Source organism: Ceratotherium simum, chromosome 35 (genome assembly GCF_057802395.1).
Source record: "Ceratotherium simum simum isolate JZ-2026a chromosome 35, ASM5780239v1, whole genome shotgun sequence".
Lineage (NCBI taxonomy): Eukaryota > Metazoa > Chordata > Mammalia > Perissodactyla > Rhinocerotidae > Ceratotherium > Ceratotherium simum.
Genome location: NC_141934.1, coordinates 8,850,780 through 8,867,583, shown reverse-complemented (window position 1 = coordinate 8,867,583; position 16,804 = coordinate 8,850,780). Strand labels below are relative to the sequence as shown.

At 38.0% G+C, this 16,804-nt stretch overlaps 1 protein-coding gene across 12 annotated transcripts in view; it reads left to right on the top strand.

Moving 5' to 3' along the window:
* MTMR3 (myotubularin related protein 3) overlaps positions 1-16,804 on the top strand; it is a 152,128-nt gene that overhangs the window by 101,519 nt on the left and 33,805 nt on the right. For 10 of the 12 annotated variants that reach the window (XM_004429797.3, XM_004429796.3, XM_087423975.1 and 7 more), the window contains 4 exons: positions 4,570-4,659; positions 5,070-5,186; positions 13,370-13,452; positions 15,447-15,613. In XM_004429797.3, the coding sequence (XP_004429854.1) occupies positions 4,570-4,659; positions 5,070-5,186; positions 13,370-13,452; positions 15,447-15,613 (457 nt within the window). Of the gene's footprint in view, positions 1-4,569; positions 4,660-5,069; positions 5,187-11,839; positions 11,931-13,369; positions 13,453-15,446; positions 15,614-16,804 lie in introns of those variants that run through there. The other 2 variants (XM_087423981.1, XM_087423983.1) reach the window with 2 other exon arrangements.

Sequence of the window (16,804 nt, the reverse complement as noted above, 5' to 3'; positions counted from 1 at the left end):
TTTCCTTCCAGCTCCTTACTCTGTCAGCCATCTCAAGTTTGGCCTTCTTTTTTACCTATGAAACTCAGAAACTGTAATAAATTAGGCAGTTAATTCAACGTATGTTTAGCCAGAGCCAGGTAATTTTTTTTTTTTTTTTTTTTGCCAAGGAAGATTCACCCTGAACTACCATCTGTTGCCAATCTTCCCCTGTTTTGCTGAGGAAGATTCGCCTTGAGCTAACATCTGTGGCGGGTCTTCTTCTATTTTGTATGTGGGCCACTGCCACATGGCCACTGAGGAGTGGTGTAGGTCCGTAACTGGGAGCCGAATCTGGGCTGCTGAAGTGGAGTGTGCCGAGCTTAACCGCTAGGCCACTGGGGCTGGCCCTAAGTAATGTTTTTTGTGTTTTTTTTTCTTTTGTGAGGAAGATCAGCCTCTGAGCTAACTTCTAATGCCAGTCCTCCTCTTTTTTTGCTGAGGAAGATTGGCCGAGGGCTAACATCCGTGCCCATCTTGCTCTACTTTATATGGGACGCATGGCTTGAGAAGCGGTGCATCGGTGTGCGCCCAGAATCTGAACCTGCAAACCCCAGGCCGCTGAAGCGGAGCGTGTGCACTTAACCACTATGCCACTGGGCCAGACCCCTAAATAATGTTTTTTGAATCACCATTCTTCTAGTAAGTCAATGATTAGTTTGTCCTAATGTTAATTAAGTCCTTGGGGATTAAGGTGCATAATTTTTAAAAGCTTTTTCCCATATTTCATAGCATTTCCTACCTATCTCCTATTGGCTTCTGAGAAGAATCTTCCTAAATTCGAGATTGCTCATATCTTTTCTCTTTAGTTCTCTCTAAGTGTAAATACTCAGTTTTCTTTAAGAGCTACCTCTTAAGAATGGAAATAGAATTGGTTATAAAGAAAAAAGAGCTAGGGGGCCAGCCCAGTGGCATAGTAGTTAGGTTTGCATGCTCTGCTCGGCCGGCCTTAGGTTCCCAGGTTTGGATCCTGGGCGTGGACCTACACACTGCTCATCAAGCATGCTGTGGCGGCGTCCCACATACAAAATAGAGGAAGATGGGCACAGCTGTTAGCTCAGGGCCAATCTTCCTCACCAAAAGAAAAAACAAAAGGTGATACTTATAGAAAAAGGAGTTCCTTTCACATATGACTATGTCCCTTATTATTCCTTCACCCAATCATTGGTCTCAAAGGAAATGAATGGAAAGGGATAAAATGGAATAGATTGACATACAACTCTTCATCTTACAAGTTATTTATTTTTTTTATTTTTATTTTTTTTGCTGAGGAAGACCGGCTCTGAGCTAACATCTATTGCCAATCCTCCTCCTTTTTTTTCCCCCAAAGCCCTAGTAGATAGCTGCATGTCACGGTTGCACATCCCTCCAGTTGCTGTATGTGGGATGCGGCCTCAGCACGGCTAGAGAAGCGGCGCGTCGACGCGCGCCCGGGATCCGAACCCGGGCCGCCAGTAGCGGAGTGCTCACACTTAACTGCCAAGCCACGGGGCCGGCCCCCTTCCAAGTTATTTTGGTGTTTATAGGAGTAGAGCCATTTTACAAACCTTTGTACACCCTAGGTAATTGTAGTTTTGCAGGCTTCAAGCCACATCATATCAACCTTACTAATAAATACATCAACTTCATTAAACTTTATTTCTTTTTGCTGTAAGAAACAACAGATTTTTATACTACTTTTGCTTTTGAAATTATTTGATTATCAGCCATAATTTCTTGACAATCATGGTGAATACCTAGTAGTCCTGGAGAAGTGACACTATTAACATATGATTTGTTTTCACATATAACAAAAGTCTCTAATTAATGACTGAAGTTTTATAATTTTTTGTAGCATTTCATGAACCATTTACAAAGTGGTCATTTTTAGTATTTGAAGCCACTGATTTCTTTCTACATTTTTAAATATCAAACATTTTTAGATATCAAACTATAGTTTTAAATATCAGACTTTTAAAAAGGCCCTTAAAAAGCTTGTGCCTCAAGCAAAAATGGCCCCTTAGAGGGGATGGAATGGACCCTATCAGCGTGTAACAAAGATGCTGGTTTTATGGGTGGTAGGTAGATGGGTGAGCGATTATTATTCAAATCTCTGTATGGCTCTTCCTGTCATAGATTAGCACTAGGAGAATGGTTTTAGAGAAGGCCTGACTTCAAATGAAACAGCTGCAATCAGTATTTAGTATTGGAGTATAGTAGAGTGCTGGTTTTCAAACTTTTGATTTCAAGACCTCTTTTTACATTCTTAACTTGTTGAGGACCCCAAAGAGTTTTTGTTTATGTGGGGCGTGTTTATCTGTATTTACTTAATTAGAAATTAAAGTTGAGAAATCTTTAAAATTTTCATAAATTCATTTAAAAATAACAATAACAAACCAATTAAATGTTAACATTTTTGATGAAAATAAACTTTTTCATCATTCAAAAATAATTAGTATAAAGAGGGGCATTATTTTACGTTTTTACAAATCTCTGACGTTTGGCTTAATAGAGGATAGCTGTATTCTCATATCTACTGCATTCAGTTTGTTACAGTATGTTGTTTGAAATATATGAAGTAAATCCAGTCTCAGGTAGATATGTAGTTAGAAAAGGGAAGAGTATTTTAGTAGTTTTTCTAGATAATTGTGTGTATTCTTCTGTTATACTACACTGAAACAAGTAATAATTCTTTAAAGGTTAGTTGCAATGTGCAATCTGAAACCTTATCAGTAAACTTTTTCTATTACATTAAAATCATCGGTATATCTTGCACTTTAAATGGATCTTTTTATCCATGCATGATTTTGTAACATCATACATTAGTCATTTTGAAAATAATGGTTCATTGAGTAATTCAGATCTTCCAAATGTAGACATATTTCACTATATGATTTCTTTTTCAAGTCACATATGGTAGTATCACCACTGATGTCATCAGAAGAGTCTTAAGTATTGGGAAGCTGTGAAGTTCATGGCGGCAGAAGACAGGTTTTCCAAAATTCTAATTTTTGCATAAAAGCTTTATCAATGGCAACTAGTAATGTCATTTGGAGAAAAGATCTGCCAAATGTGTAAGTCTGAATTACCATAGTTTGTCAGTTCTTTCAATAAAAATAGTACTTAATGAAAAAATGTGGCTAATTCAGCTTGTAACTGAAACAGGTGCACAAGTGCTTTATCTTGAGACAAGTGTAATACTTCAGTAAGCAGCATAAGTATTTCATGTGTATTTCCTATATAAAAGACTTAAGGGTCAAGAATTAATAAAATTTATCATTTTTCCCCTGATTTATCAAGGATAGTCTAAGTGAAATTGGTGCCACCACCTTAATTGTACTAAGGTGCCAAGTAGTTTTACCCACCAGTTCTTTTTGCACTGTTAGTACAAATATCAATACAGTGAAAGAGGCAAATAATGTCTTAGTATAATTGTGAAAGGTGTTTTTGACCTCATAGAGTCCCTGAAAGGGTCTCAGAATCTGCAGACCTCACTTTAAGAACCATATTAGTAGAGTATTATGGTTTTATGATTTAAGATTGCTATTGGGTAAAACCTTAAGTGTTATTTATAGGTAGGATTTTTTTTCTCTCTTTAAGGAGATTTAAAGAATTGTTGGAATTGTGCTAAATAGCATATGCAGAAAGGTCCACTAACTAGTGGTTATAATTCTTAGTGCTGTCAGTTGAACATGATATGGCTTTTGCTCTCATAAAATTTGATGTGTAAACAGATTCTATCATAATTTACAGTCCCCAGACTTTCCAATAGATTGCTTTTCTCTCCTGTCTTCATATACTTTAAAAATTAATAATGTAAAAACCTACTTTTTTATGCAAATGATAATTAGTTGAATGCCATTTAGATTAGAATTTATTGCATCTTTTTTTGAAATTGCTGTAATAGAAATAAATCTATTTTGTAACATAAGGCAGATTAAACTAGGGATGGTGGTTCACACGTTTTCAGTTTGAGAAATTCAGTTCTTAAGCTTACATTTTTTCACATTTTTTAAAAAACCTTTCTATTAAGGAAATTTCACATATAACCAAAGTAGACACAATGGTATAGTGAACTCCCACTTACCCAGTTTCATCAGTTATCCCTCATGGACAATCCTGTTTCATTTATGCCCCACTCGCTTCCTCCTTACCTTTCCCCCTCCAATTATTTTGAAGCATATTTCATACATGATATCATTTCATTCTTAAATAATTCAGAATGTATTTTTCAAAAATAAGAATTTAAGATTATAACTTAAAGAGAAAAAAACCTGTTAGTTGGTTTCTCTTACAAATCATGTACTAATAACTTATTAGTGCTTAATAGAAATGTTCTTAACCTCTTTAACATATATAGATATATATTTTGCATCAGTGTGTTCTCTGACTAGAGGCAGTTAATATATTGGATGGAACACTTTTGGGGACGAATAGTTTTTCCTTGAGCTTTCTGCATGTTCACCTTGATTACTGGACTCTGATTGTGATTATGCTACTAGACGTGGCAGAAAAACCAAATATGGATGAGTAGGAGCTTTGAAATTATTTAAAGGTGTTGGGTTTTTCCAGGATGCGGAGACTCGGCACAGTCTTGAGTGCATCCAGGCCAATCAGATTTTTCCCAGGAAGCAGCTGATCCGGGAGGATGAGAATCTTCAGGTAATTACAGGCCACTTTTGATAATAAAATAAGTATTTGGTATCATACAAACAGTGTAGCAGAGCTAATGGATTGAAGTAATGCACTATTATATCTTTTCCTAAACCATAAACATAGTAGAAATGCAAGCTGGAAAACATCTTTCCTTTTAGAAAGACTTATTTCCTGAGAATTCACTGTTTGAGATGATGATCTCTGTGTCATTCCTTCAGTAGTCTAGAATTTGAATAACTAGGTATATTTGAATCATGTGTGTATAAACCCATCCTCTTTAGGTTTCTTACCCATTTATGTATAGTGTGTTTTAAGTTTGAGTGACAGAGGATTTATCATCCATTCACCTGACCCATGTTTGAAGACTTTGCTTTGCTGCTTCAGAACTCTGAAGGGTTTCTTCTTCCATTTTGAAGGTTCCTTTCCTTGAACTTCATGGAGAAAGCACAGAGTATGTGGGCCGTGCTGAGGATGCCATCATTGCCCTTTCTAATTACAGACTTCACATCAAGTTCAAGGAGTCGCTTGTTAATGTAAGTGATTACCAACTGTTCTCCCACTAAAGTAGATGGAGAAAGGAAGTCAAAAAACTTGTTAATGTTCTCAGAGACGGGAGTGTTATATAGGGTTGAGTGTGAAAACATGTACTCTGCTTTTCTCTGACTTAATTTAGCACTCGGGACACTAGGTTAGCAAGCAACTCTTATGCTTGATTTAAAATGATACATATAGTTATCAGCTGAGGTGTCCATTATTTAGTAACACTAAATGATTTGAGCTAGATAATGCTGCATCAAGTTTTATAAGGGTGCAAAGGCTGTATAGGCTTTTATTCCTCGATCTTTAGTAGTTACCAACTTCCTCAGTTGAGATAATTCCCTGGACCCTAATGTCAAATGATGAGATGTACTTTGAGCTCAACGTTCATATAGGATGAACTTTCTCTAATGGCTCCTTAGCGGTATAAGTATAGATGTTAAGTACAGTGTTTATTTGCATAATGGACTATATATTACTGAAGAGAAGGAAGTCTATCAATTCTCAAGAGTGCATTTGCCCTTTTCAGTTATGAGGGTACTCTCAGTGAACTGGTTCTTCCAGTGCACTGCCATCGTTGATAGTTTTCAGTTAATGTGCCTTTCACCACAAAGGCCTGAAAGTTCATGTACTTCCACCAAATGAATGCCTTCTTCCTTCTTCACTTGCCAGTATTGTGGCTGTCTGCACTTTGGTTCTAGCACAGAGAAGTGTCTTATGACATCTTACAAAAGCTCAGGACTATACTTTCCTTCAGATTGTGTGTTTTGGGGTTCATTTTGGGATTCTTTGAAATCTGTCACTTAAGTTCATTTTATTCAGCAGTCCAAATTATTCAGCAGTCCAAAAGTTACCCAACTCCTTCGTCACATTCTTTCCTTTGTCAAAAGACTCAAATGGCTGCCATTTTCTTTGTAGTTGGCATTTATTATTTATGTAGTATTTATTATTCTTTATAGTTAAGCATTTATGTGCAAGAGCCATTGTGGCTTGAATTCCTTCTGGCCTCTAGATTTGGACTATAATCATAGCTTTTATGTTAGTTTTCTGTCGATCAGCTAAAAATACGTACCAGATTTATCAAGGAAAGACACATGCTGTGCTTTCACACCATAGCACTGCGTTCAGAAGGATCCATTTGGAATTGGGTGGTTGTGATAGGAGGGGACAGGATAGAAATGCCTATAAAATCCCAGCAACCAGAAATTCCCCACTGGCTGCTGTGGAAGTAATGACAATAATAATTAATAGAATTGACCAGTTTAATTTTGTTTTTAAATTGTGTTTAAATGGCTGGAATCAATGAAATTGTAATTAAATTGCATGTGGGGATGATATAATTTAATATCATTGCATTTTTCCATACAGTCCTGTATTTCTCAGTTTATTGGTTTATGGCCAAGTATTTCAGAGACTGTTTTCACATCTATTTGGGAATAAGCTCTGTTGGAGAGAGAACATGGATTTGATTATGTCATTCACCAGCCTAAGGCCCTTCAGTGGTTCTTTACTACTTCTAAGATGAAATTACTTAGCACTATGCCAGGCTAAGTGGTGTGATCCTTGGTCCCTGCCAGCGTTTCTGTCTGTTTCCCTCTTTTCCCCCTTTTCCTCTTTGTATTAGTAAAACCATCCTCCTTGGACTATTCAGCCATACCTCACATCTCTCAGTTCTCTCTCTTCTCTTCTACTCAGAGAACTTCTCCATCTGTCAAAACTCAGTTCAGGTGATAACTCTTTCCATGAAGCCATTCTTAGTCCCAGTTTCCTTCCTGACAGTTTATTACACTCTCCTCTGGCTTCTTCTATACCTTGAACACACCTTTACAACATTTAACAGTTACAGTAGTCCTCCCTTATGCATGGTTTTGCTTTCAGTGGTTTCGGTTACCTGCGGTCAACCTCAGTCTGAAAATATTAAATGGAAAATTCCAGAAATAAACAATCCATAAGTTTTAAATTGCACGCTGTTCTAACTAGCGTGCTGAAATCTTGTACCATTCTGCTCCGGAATGTGAATCATCCCTTTGTCTAGTGTATCCATGCTGTGTACACTACCTGCCCATTAGTCACTTAGTAGCCATCTCTGTTATCAGATCGACTGTCATGATATCACAGTGCTTGTGTTCAAGTCACCCTTATTTTACTTAATAATGGCCCCAAAGTGCATGAGTTGTGATGGTGGCAGTTTGGATTTGCCAAAGAGAAGCCGTAAAGTGCTTCCTTTAAGTGAAAAGGTAAATGTTCTCGACTTAATAAGGAAAGAAAAAAATCATAAGCTGAGGTTGTTAAGATCTATAGTAAGAACTAATCTTCTACTTGTGAAATTGTGAAGAAGGAAAAAAGTTTGTGCTAGTTTTGCTGTTGTACCTCAAATATGTATGTAAAGGAAAAAACAAAGGGTTTGGTACTGTTTGTGGTTTCAAGCATCCACTGGTGGTCTTGGAATGTATCCCCCACTGATAAGGTGGGACTACTGTATATTGTAATTTTTCTTATTCATTTTTGTATCTTCAGAATCCAACATGTCTCCTGGTACCATGGTATTCAGTAAATAATAAGTGAATTGAAGTTAATATGGGTTTGAAATGGATATTAGACCATTTTAAATGCTGTTTTGGGTTTAAAGCTCACTTGAAAACAACTTATTTCTATGTGAATAGGTCTGTGTCATCATTGTCTCTAACACTAGCTGTATGAGTAGGTTGTTTACTGGAATTGTTGGTCCCCTGTTGTGACTGAGATACAGTGCTGAAGAAAAGTTACCACCCTCCTTACTTTTGACCCATTTCCTTACCTAAAAGTGTTTCCTCAGCATTATAACCCTCTAAGTCATAGAGCCTGCATGTCACTTAAAAAGCCCAAGATAATGGCTTTGCACAGAAAAATGATTGTGCCGAAGTATTTTGGCATTGCAATGACTTTAAACATTTCAGATTGAGAGAGACTAGGACTGCTCCATACAAATAAGTTAATTGCATCACAGTTAGTCCTAAGGTTCCTAAAACCTGTGGTCACTCCGGGAGACAATGGCTCTTCCTGCGCTAGGCCCTGGATGGAGACCAGAAAGTTGGTGGTGTTGCCCTTCCCTCTCTCCCTCCCTCCTTTTCTCCCTCAGCAGATAAATATTTCAATAAAATAACGGGGGGGAGAGACCCCCCCCCTTAAAGGTTATTATATCTAAATCAAACACATTTCAACCCTCAAAACCCAAATGTGCCAGTATATATTGTGGTATGCCCCAGTTTGCATCATTTTGTATGCTTTTAAATCAACACATTTAGCACTTTAGAAAATGATTTACCATCAAGTTTTAAATAGCTACCCGATATCATATGTTCTCTTTTAATTTCACAGCACATTGAGTAAAATTTGTCTGTAGATTTAGATACCATAAACATCGTTACTTTAATTCACACACATTCACAGGATATCAAGTTTCCAATTCCTAGGGTAAAGAACTTCTGTAGTAGAGTTCATTTGTAGTATTTAAGGAATGAATTGCTCCCATTTCTGCTTTTCTCAAATTACATTTTTACACATGTACAGATATATTTCTTTGATGCTCACCTTATTTATGAACAAGTAAGTGTTCAAGTTGAATTCATGAAGATTTAAAACAGTTTTTGTTGTGTAATTCAATAGACCTCCTCTCAGTCTACTGCTTCTGAGATCCCAGTAAGTAGCATGAGAATCCTAGGCAGTTGTTGCACCTGTGCTTGGAACAATTTGGTTTTGAATGTCAGACGCTCACCTTGCAAATCAGCGAAGTGTGTCCTCTCTGCATGAGTCCCTTCCCTCTCACTAGGCAAAGTTCTGGTGGTACCCTACAATGAGAACAATTTGTGGGGTGAGGATAAAGCCCACAGTTTATACGTAAGCAGATGGAATTGTGACCTTCAAAAAATGTAAACTGAATTTCAGCCAGAAATAATTTGTAAAATCCACATTAGTATTTAAAAGGATATTAAAACTTTCATTTCCAGGCTGGTCTATTAATGCTTCTTAGGAAAAAGGTAGAAGTGTAGCAGCTGGAAGCACCTTAGCATTTTTTCACATTTTTCCATTGTCTAACTGTAGTACAGCAAAAATCTTTATTCCTCAAGCATCAGAAGGAGGTTATTGTTAACACTGTATGCCCTCTGGCTTTAGCATTCGTACAGCAGTAGAGGCCTCGGAAACCCATGCTGGAAGAGTAGCTTGTAAATATCAAAGGTGATCAATAAAGAGTTTAGGTCTTTAACATGTGGTGGTCTTCTTCTCACTGGTTTTTAAATAAGATTTAGTGCCCAGATATTCCACAGTTTATTATAGATTTTAGGTTTAGACTCATTACTTGTTTTATTTTGACTCTGTTGCTGCCATTTTTACTTCAAATGTGTATACAAGATTAGTACTTCCCATTCAGTATGTAAAAAGAGCATTTGTTTTTAAAAGGTAGAAATTACCCCACTTTTAAATTCTGGTGCTTAAAAATAATGCACATATGCATGCACGCGCATGTGCCTGCGCGCGCATACACACGCTACCAGAGTGAATTAAGGTAAATATAGTAGGGTTTGATAACATAAAATTCCCTCTGGAATGAAACAGTGCTGTGGATATTTAATACTTGTGCATGTTTATTAAATGTTTTAACTGCTGCTCTTCTGCTTTTTTGGATTGATTCTCTTATGAGTTTTGGTGTCCATGCTATAACTTTCGGCTTTTTGAGGAATTGATTAACAGCACTGAATGTGTTTGATGCATTGTTTTGAGCATGAGTTTGGTGGAATTTATAAGAGGAAAAGCACTGTAAAGGGAGATGGAATTACCTGGTAGGTAGAAGTTAGAGGAGAAAGGAGCAAAAAGAAAATGTGTTGCTACAAAACTTTGAATGAGTGAGCTAGAGAGGATTTGAATGTGACTTGAGATTTCTTAACTACTCCTCCATGGATATAGAGTTGCCTCTAAGGAATCATGGTTTAAATTCTGTTTTCTTTTTGAAGGTCCCTGGTGGAGAGGCTACTTAATTGTGAAAGCAAAACTAAAGTAGAGCTCATACAAAAGGGAAGGGCAATCTTAGAGGAAGAAAAAAAGGCACACTGTATATAATGCAAGGAGCCTGGGCTAGAGGACAGACATGGATTCTCGACCTGACTCTGCCACTAGCTTATAATGTAGTGGCTTAACCTTCCTGGGCTATAAAATGGTCTGGCTCTTGAATCTATAATTCTTTGCTTATGAGTTTGAATATTGGGTATGTGTAGTTACACAAATGGTAAGAGATCCTCTTTATATGTGAGGAACTTTGAGAAACCCCAAGCAGTGAGTGGACCTTAAAAGAAACTTCGTATGCTTTGGTGGGATGTATGAAGAGGAAAAGAAGGCCAGTTCTGAGTTCTGCCTTTTTAAGGCAGAAGGAGGCAGTCTGTGGAGGGAACATTGAAGAGGAACATTGGAGTAGAAAGGAGAAGAAAAAAGAGAGATGTTCATTTGATATAAAATCAAGTATTTCTCTTTTATACGTCCATGTTCTTGCTGCATATTAAACTTCCCTGCATGTGACAGTCTGCATGAGTATTAAAATCTGCTGTTTTCCATATCTGTGACATGAGAACACATGGTTGTTTCTGGTGACTTGCTAGTATCTGCATACTAGCAACCAACATTGTTATCCTTCTTCCTTAAATTTGCAATGTTAAAATACATTAAAATTTGTATATCGAATGCATTTTAGGTAGCAGATATTTTGCATGCTCTGAGGTGTTTCTTTCTTATTCTGGAAGTCTGGGCACAGGCCCTCGGGCTCTGGTCCATTAGTAGGGATGTAAAACTTATCTGTTCTTTGTAGCAAAGTAGCACAGGCTGGTCCACTCCCTCGAGCAGCTGCTAATATCATTACAGTCATGCGACACATATGGACATTTTGGTCAGTGATGGACTGCACGTACGACAGTGGTCTCATAAGATTAGTACCATATAGCCTAGGTGTGTAGTAGGCTATACCATCCAGGTTTGTGTAAGTATACTCTGATGTTCACACAATGTTGAAATCACCTAACGATGTGTTTTTCAGACCGTATCCTTGTCGTTAAGTGACACATGACTGTAGTCGGTTTTCAAGTTTTATAGCTGTAAGGAGAGGCGATCCAAGGGGATCTGGGATGTAGGTGACTGCTGAGAGAGCAGCTTCTCTATAAGGGTTTGTAAAGCTCACTCTCACTCCACCCCAGGCTCTTCTCATTTTCTGTGCCTGGGACTTCCTAAGTTGTGACCATCTGAGGTTCAGAAAGCAGAGGCTGACGGCATATAAGAAAGTTGGAAGCTCGTCCAAGGAAGTCAGGAAGCAGGCAAAATTTTAGTTGGTAAAATTTTAGAAAATTGAGATTAGAACTCAGGCCTTTTAATTGCCAGTCTGGCAGTCACTTGTTTTGGGGGGGTGGGGTTTGGGGGGAGGGAGAAGGGAAAGAAGGGTACATAAAAAAAGAAAAAACAGTATGAGAGTCTGTTACAGGACACCCAAAGGACTGGCCACAAATCAGTGTCATCTTCTAATCTCTATCTTCTTAATCTCCTATTTCTCCTTTACAGTTTATCCTTACTGATATATTGTTGTTGTTGTTGTTTTTTTTTCCTTCTTAGATGTACAGGTCTTGAAAGAATTTTTAGCCGCATCAGCTGCAGTTTCTCACAGCACCTTGGGGTTAAGGACTTAAACAAAAACAGAGGGCCAAAGCTCCTTTTTTCTCAGAACACAGGCAAGATTTCTTAGTCTTTCTCTTACTCCCAGTCCTATTACAAGTCTAAGGGAATTTTGTAGATTATAGACTTAGAACTAAGCAAGAAGTCTCTAGTCCTCAGGTAGAAACTCCCAGCCATTATCTGAGTAATATTTTGCTTTCTTCTCTTTTTTAATCCCTGCCCCAGTTTCTGTTTCTTTGTCCCAGACATCTAGCACTGGGCTTCTTTTTGATCCCCACATCCTTGTTCTGAGAGTTCTCTGCTTACTCTGGCAACTGCATAGTGTGGCAGGGTTTGCAGAAGTCTGTTTCTGAAACTGCCTTGGCTAACACGAGGGCCACCCTGTGCAAGGCAGCACTCTCTTGCTTCTGTCTGTGTTGGAGGAGACTGCCTCCCTCTTCTCATGCTAAACATGCATTGTTGGAATGCTACTTGCAACTCCCAGAGCCACATTTTGGCTGGGCATGATACGGTATAAGAGACAGTGGTCTACCCCTTTTCCAAGGAGTGAGAATATCCACTCATTTTACCAGGCTCTCTTTAGATGTTTTGGAAATTGTTTTAGGAAGACAGGGGTTGAGTCAGGATGAGTTGAGGGGCAGGGGGAGGATTCTCATGTCCACTTGAGGATTTATCACCCTGTTCAGATGCTTTCCCTCCTGTCTGCCTTCTCTGATCCATCTCCGCTATTGTACTTACTCCCGTGTTCAGTAGAGTCTGCTGACCAGATTGGCAGGGACAAGACTGTTCCAGCTTGCTCATGCCCCAAGTCCCACTTGGCAAACAGGGCTCCTCAACTGGTCTTTTGAAGCAAATTAGACCTAGCTAGTTTTAGGACCTTTGACCACTGTGTGGCCTGTTCCCTCCTCCTCGATACCTGTGGGTTTATTCTACTGAGCAAAGACCCTGTCCCGTCTTCTTTTCTGTGTAACCTGCAGGCAGTTTAGACCTCCAGTCTTTTTCAGGATACTCCTTTGCTGACACAAAGCTGCAAGCTCACTTTGTCATTTGGGGCAAATGACAAGTATAGTCCCACTAGGACCTCGATCTGCAGTTCTTTTCTGTAAACAAGACAGAATTACCATTCTGGTTCCTTTCAGCTTCTGTGTCATTGCAAATCAGAGCTAGCTGTAGTGTCTAAAGTAGTACTGTGAGAGATGAGCTTGTGAGTTTGATGTCTGAGAGATGACATATTTCCCTGTTCTTTCAGAGGTGGTGCCTCCTCTTTGTTGTCTTCATGCTATGACATGACTTGAGGCCACTGATTTAGAGATAGAGAAAGGGAAACCCTAATTCACTCAATAGTAATCACTTGAATTCTATTGATCCGGATGAATTGACAGTTCTCCTTGCTTCTTTCCCCTGTAGAGCTTTCTAATCACTCTTGTTGGACACTTGACGAACTGCAGGGTCAATGCCTTTTTGACTAAGGGGACTTCATCTTTTTTAATTGCAGGTTCCATTACAGCTTATAGAAAGTGTTGAATGCCGAGATATATTTCAGCTTCATTTGACTTGTAAAGACTGCAAAGTTATCAGGTATGTGGCATGTTATGCTGTTGTTTAGTGTGGAAAATATTTTTTAAAGACTGGATCCATGATTTGATAACAGAAAAACAGCTTCTGAGGGTCAGCCTTGTTAGGAATATTTTCTGAGTAGTTAGTGCCTGAAATATTTTATCTTTAAGGGTACTTTGCTATTTAAAAGCTGTTTTTTTAGTCGGAGATAATTTCGAATTTACAAAAAAGTATAAAAATAAAAATAGTACAAAGAACACTGGTATTAACATTTTACCTCATTTGCTTTATCATTTGCAGGGGACTCTGTGTGTGTGTGTGTGTGTGTGTGTGTGTGTGTGTGAGAGAGAGAGAGAGAGAGAGAGAGAGAGAGAGAGAGAGAGATTCTTTTTCTGAACCATTTGAAAGTAAGTTACATAATCACGGCTCTTCACCCTGAAATACTTCAGTGTGCTTTCCTAAGAATAGGGATTTTTTTTTTACATAACCACAGTATCATTATCAACTTGACAATTTTACACTCCTAATACTTTTATCCAAAGCTGTTATTCGTGTGCTAATTTTGTCAGTTGACCTAATAATGCCCTTTATAGCATTCCCCCACCCCCACCTTGTTCAGAACAGCATCCAGTCAAGGTCAGATATTACATTTAGTTGCCTTGATTCTATAGCTTCTTTAATCCGGAATATTCTTCACCATCTTTCTTTGTCTTTTGTGACATTCACATTTTGAAAAATACAATCTTTTATTTTAGTAGAATGTTTCTCATTTTGTGTCTGTCCAGTGTTTCCTCATGATTAAACTGAGGTTGTGCAGTCTCAGCTGGAATACTGTATTTATGAGGTTATGTCCTTTTCAGGGTATTGTATTACGTCTGGAGGCAAACAGCGTCCATCTGTCTCTATTGATGTTAATTTTTATCACTCTTGTCCAGGTGTCACCTGCTTTCTGAATAATTTCTATGTTTTCTCCCTTGCAACTAATAAAGTCTCTGGGAGGCCCTTTAAGACAGTGAAAACCTGCTTTTCATCAAATTGCTCCATAGGTTTAGCATCCATTAATGGTTTTTATCTGATCTAATCTTTACTGCAATGATTGCAAAATTATGCCTGAAATGTGTTTTTAAATTTAGTAGCTCTATAAGTTTTAAATTCCCGAAGTTTTTACTTTATCTCTTTAACTGTTCTGGAGTGCCAATAAACATTGTGTGTTGGCATGTTGATGAGCCACTGATTGAGACAAGGAGAGGTTTAAGTGACCTCCTTGGTTTTAAGGTAAATATTTAAATTCCTTTTTAGCCATTGAGATTTGGCTTGCTTTTGATAGATACTGCCTACAATTCACAGTTGAAAAAGCTTGCTTACTAATTATTCAATTTTAAACACTGCCTGCATTTGAAAAGGTAAAGTATTTTTTGCATTATTTTAACTTTATATATACTGGAACTTGCGATTGATAATAGAATTGTTTTGTTCTGTACATGGTCACAGCTGAAAGTTTCAATGTAATATATCTTATTTTGTATCTAAAATTGCTGATTTGTTCTAATTGCTTAATAGACAGATTTTGAAATTATTCCTTAACTGGTCAAAAGTAGTGCTGTAATTTATTTTTAAGCTCAGCCTAATGTGTTATAAAAAAACAAAAAGAACTTCTCTAAACATATTTCTTGACAACCATAAAGCTTTGATGGAAGAAGTAGAATGAAACCCCATTCATGGAAGAGAATGACTGCTATTTTACTTGAATAATTGTCATTAATCTCAGAAGAGATTTCACTAGTCTAAAAAATAAGTTTTCCACATGTTCAGCTTTCTTCCTTTTGACATTTTTGCACCATTGACCAAAATTTGTCAAACCTGTTTTTATTACAAATGTGTGAATGACCACCTTTAATGCTTTTTGACTGTAGTTGTCACTTTACCCTGAGTAGGCACTCTTGAAATGGTGGCTTCTCTTAGGTTTAATTGTCAGCTGTCTTCTGATTACATCGTACTTGTTTGGCTTTACAAAGGTGTCAGTTCTCAACCTTTGAGCAGTGTCAAGAGTGGCTTAAGAGACTGAACAATGCAATTCGACCACCTGCTAAAATAGAAGATCTCTTCTCATTTGCATACCACGCTTGGTGCATGGAGGTCTACGCCAGTGAAAAAGAACAACATGGAGACCTGTGCAGACCAGGTAGGCATTTCTAAAATGTACAAATGGTGGCTTTATTGAACTACCACTTGAGGTACCCTTAGCATGAAATGAGACTCCTAAGCATTCATGTATTCAATCAATATATATATTTTATGGAGCACCTAGCATGTGTCCATCATTCTTCTAAGCTCAATAGAACATGTTTTCTGCCTTTCAGGGGAAGGGAAGGACACTAGATTTGGCATCACAATCTACTGGGCCTAAAAATAACTATAGTAAGGTTTGATGGGTTTTATGGGGAGCCGTGAGTGTTGTATACACTCTTGGGAAGACTTCACATTAGAAGTGGCTTTTGAGTAGGCTTTGAAGGTTGAATGAGGGTTCATTGATTAGAGAATGGGGAAAAGAACTTTAGACCGAGCAAGTAGCATGAACAAAGGTATAGAGGTGTGAGGTTAGGCCACAGAATAGTGGAGTACAAAATGGCCTTTCACTATATTTGAATTTTCAAGTCATAGATTACCTGAAGTCACCCTTTTCATCCCATAGATGATGAAACAGAGGTCTAGAGAGGCCAGGTGACTTCCCTCAGGACAAATAGAGAAGCTGAGCCCGTACGGGAATCCAAGCTTTTTGACTCCTCATGAGATCTTTGTCCTGCTCACTATCTTTCTCCCTCAGAAATGGCTTTGACCAAGTTCATGTTATTTCCCTGCATGTAGTTGTCTGTAAACTTTATGCTGCCATAAATAGAACTTTGCTGGTCCAACACTGAATCTTTAGTGTGTCCAATTTGGAAGCAAAGTCTTGAATTCCTAAGCATTGAAAAGTTGTGAGCTTCATTCCAATACAGTTTACTCTTGGGACTTTTTTCTTTAAACTTCAATTTTTAGTACTGAATCTTTAATCTTAATAGTTCAGCCCTGGGTCATTCTAAACATTTGAGGCTAATCTAGCTATTCTTGTATCACTTTGTTCCCCGGTTCTTTCACTGGTTGAAGCTTCTGGTTCATATTCTTGTTTAACTAAAATATAACAAACATAAGCATCATCTTATTTTTAAAGATGCTTTGATATGTACTATTGTTTGACCCTCATGACCTCGTCAAACAGGATGTCTGGTATCTCGGTTTTGGGAGCCAAAGAAATGGAGACTCAGTGGTAAAGCCTGTTGCCAAGTCCCACTGCTAGGCAGTGACAGATCTAGGACTTAAATCCAGTTCTCAGCTA